This window comes from Apaloderma vittatum, unplaced genomic scaffold (assembly GCF_000703405.1).
Source record: "Apaloderma vittatum isolate BGI_N311 unplaced genomic scaffold, ASM70340v1 scaffold29267, whole genome shotgun sequence".
In the NCBI taxonomy this organism is placed as follows: Eukaryota; Metazoa; Chordata; class Aves; order Trogoniformes; family Trogonidae; genus Apaloderma; species Apaloderma vittatum.
This window is the reverse complement of record NW_009727171.1, coordinates 1852-2525: the sequence shown is the minus strand read 5'-3', so window position 1 is coordinate 2525 and position 674 is coordinate 1852. Positions and strand designations below refer to the sequence as shown.

Below are 674 nucleotides of genomic sequence, written 5' to 3'. Positions count from 1 at the left end.
GGGCCCAGCGGCCTCCCTGCCTTCCTGCTCCCCCCGGGTGCCGGCTCCCACGTCATCGATGCCTGCGCTGCCCCTGGCAACAAGACCAGCCACCTGGCTGCCATCCTGAAGAACAAGGGGTGAGGGCAGGTTTGTGTGCTGGGGGGAGGGAAGGGGTGCAGGCAGCACCGGTTACCCTGAAGGCACAGAGAGCACAAGGAGGTGGCAGGAATTGCTGCAAACTCGCTAACTCGGGATGGTGCCCACTTCTCCCTAAGTAAGTGGCCTCAGGGCTCTGAGAGGACATGAAGTCACATAGGGGTTCACTTCCCAGAGCTCGGCCTGCCTGGCAGCTGGCTGGTGTTTGGGTCTGCTGCTGCTGCCAGCACGGTTCCTGGGGCTGGGCAGGAGGTTCATGCATCTTTTGGGCCTCTGCCTTCAGCCAGATCTTTGCCTTTGATGTGGACACCAAGCGCCTGGCCACCATGAACACCATGCTCATGCGGGCTGGGGTCACCGGCTTCCAGCTGGCCCAGCAGGACTTCCTGACTGTGGATCCTGGAGACCCCAAGTACAGCAAAGTGACCTATATCCTCCTCGATCCGTCCTGCAGCGGCTCAGGTAACGCGTGGGGAGCTCCGGACACCCCACGTGGAGCCGGGGCTCTGGGCGTGTGCACCCCCAGGGGACGGCTG

The 674-nt window shown here is 63.2% G+C and overlaps 1 protein-coding gene across 1 annotated transcript in view; it reads left to right on the top strand.

Moving 5' to 3' along the window:
- Positions 1-674, top strand: part of NSUN5 (NOP2/Sun domain family, member 5) — a gene marked incomplete at its 5' end in the record, with an annotated part of 1998 nt that overhangs the window by 604 nt on the left and 720 nt on the right. The window contains 2 exons of the mRNA XM_009873592.1: positions 5-119; positions 422-607. Coding sequence (XP_009871894.1) covers positions 5-119; positions 422-607 — 301 coding nt within the window. The remainder of the gene's footprint in view (positions 1-4; positions 120-421; positions 608-674) is intronic.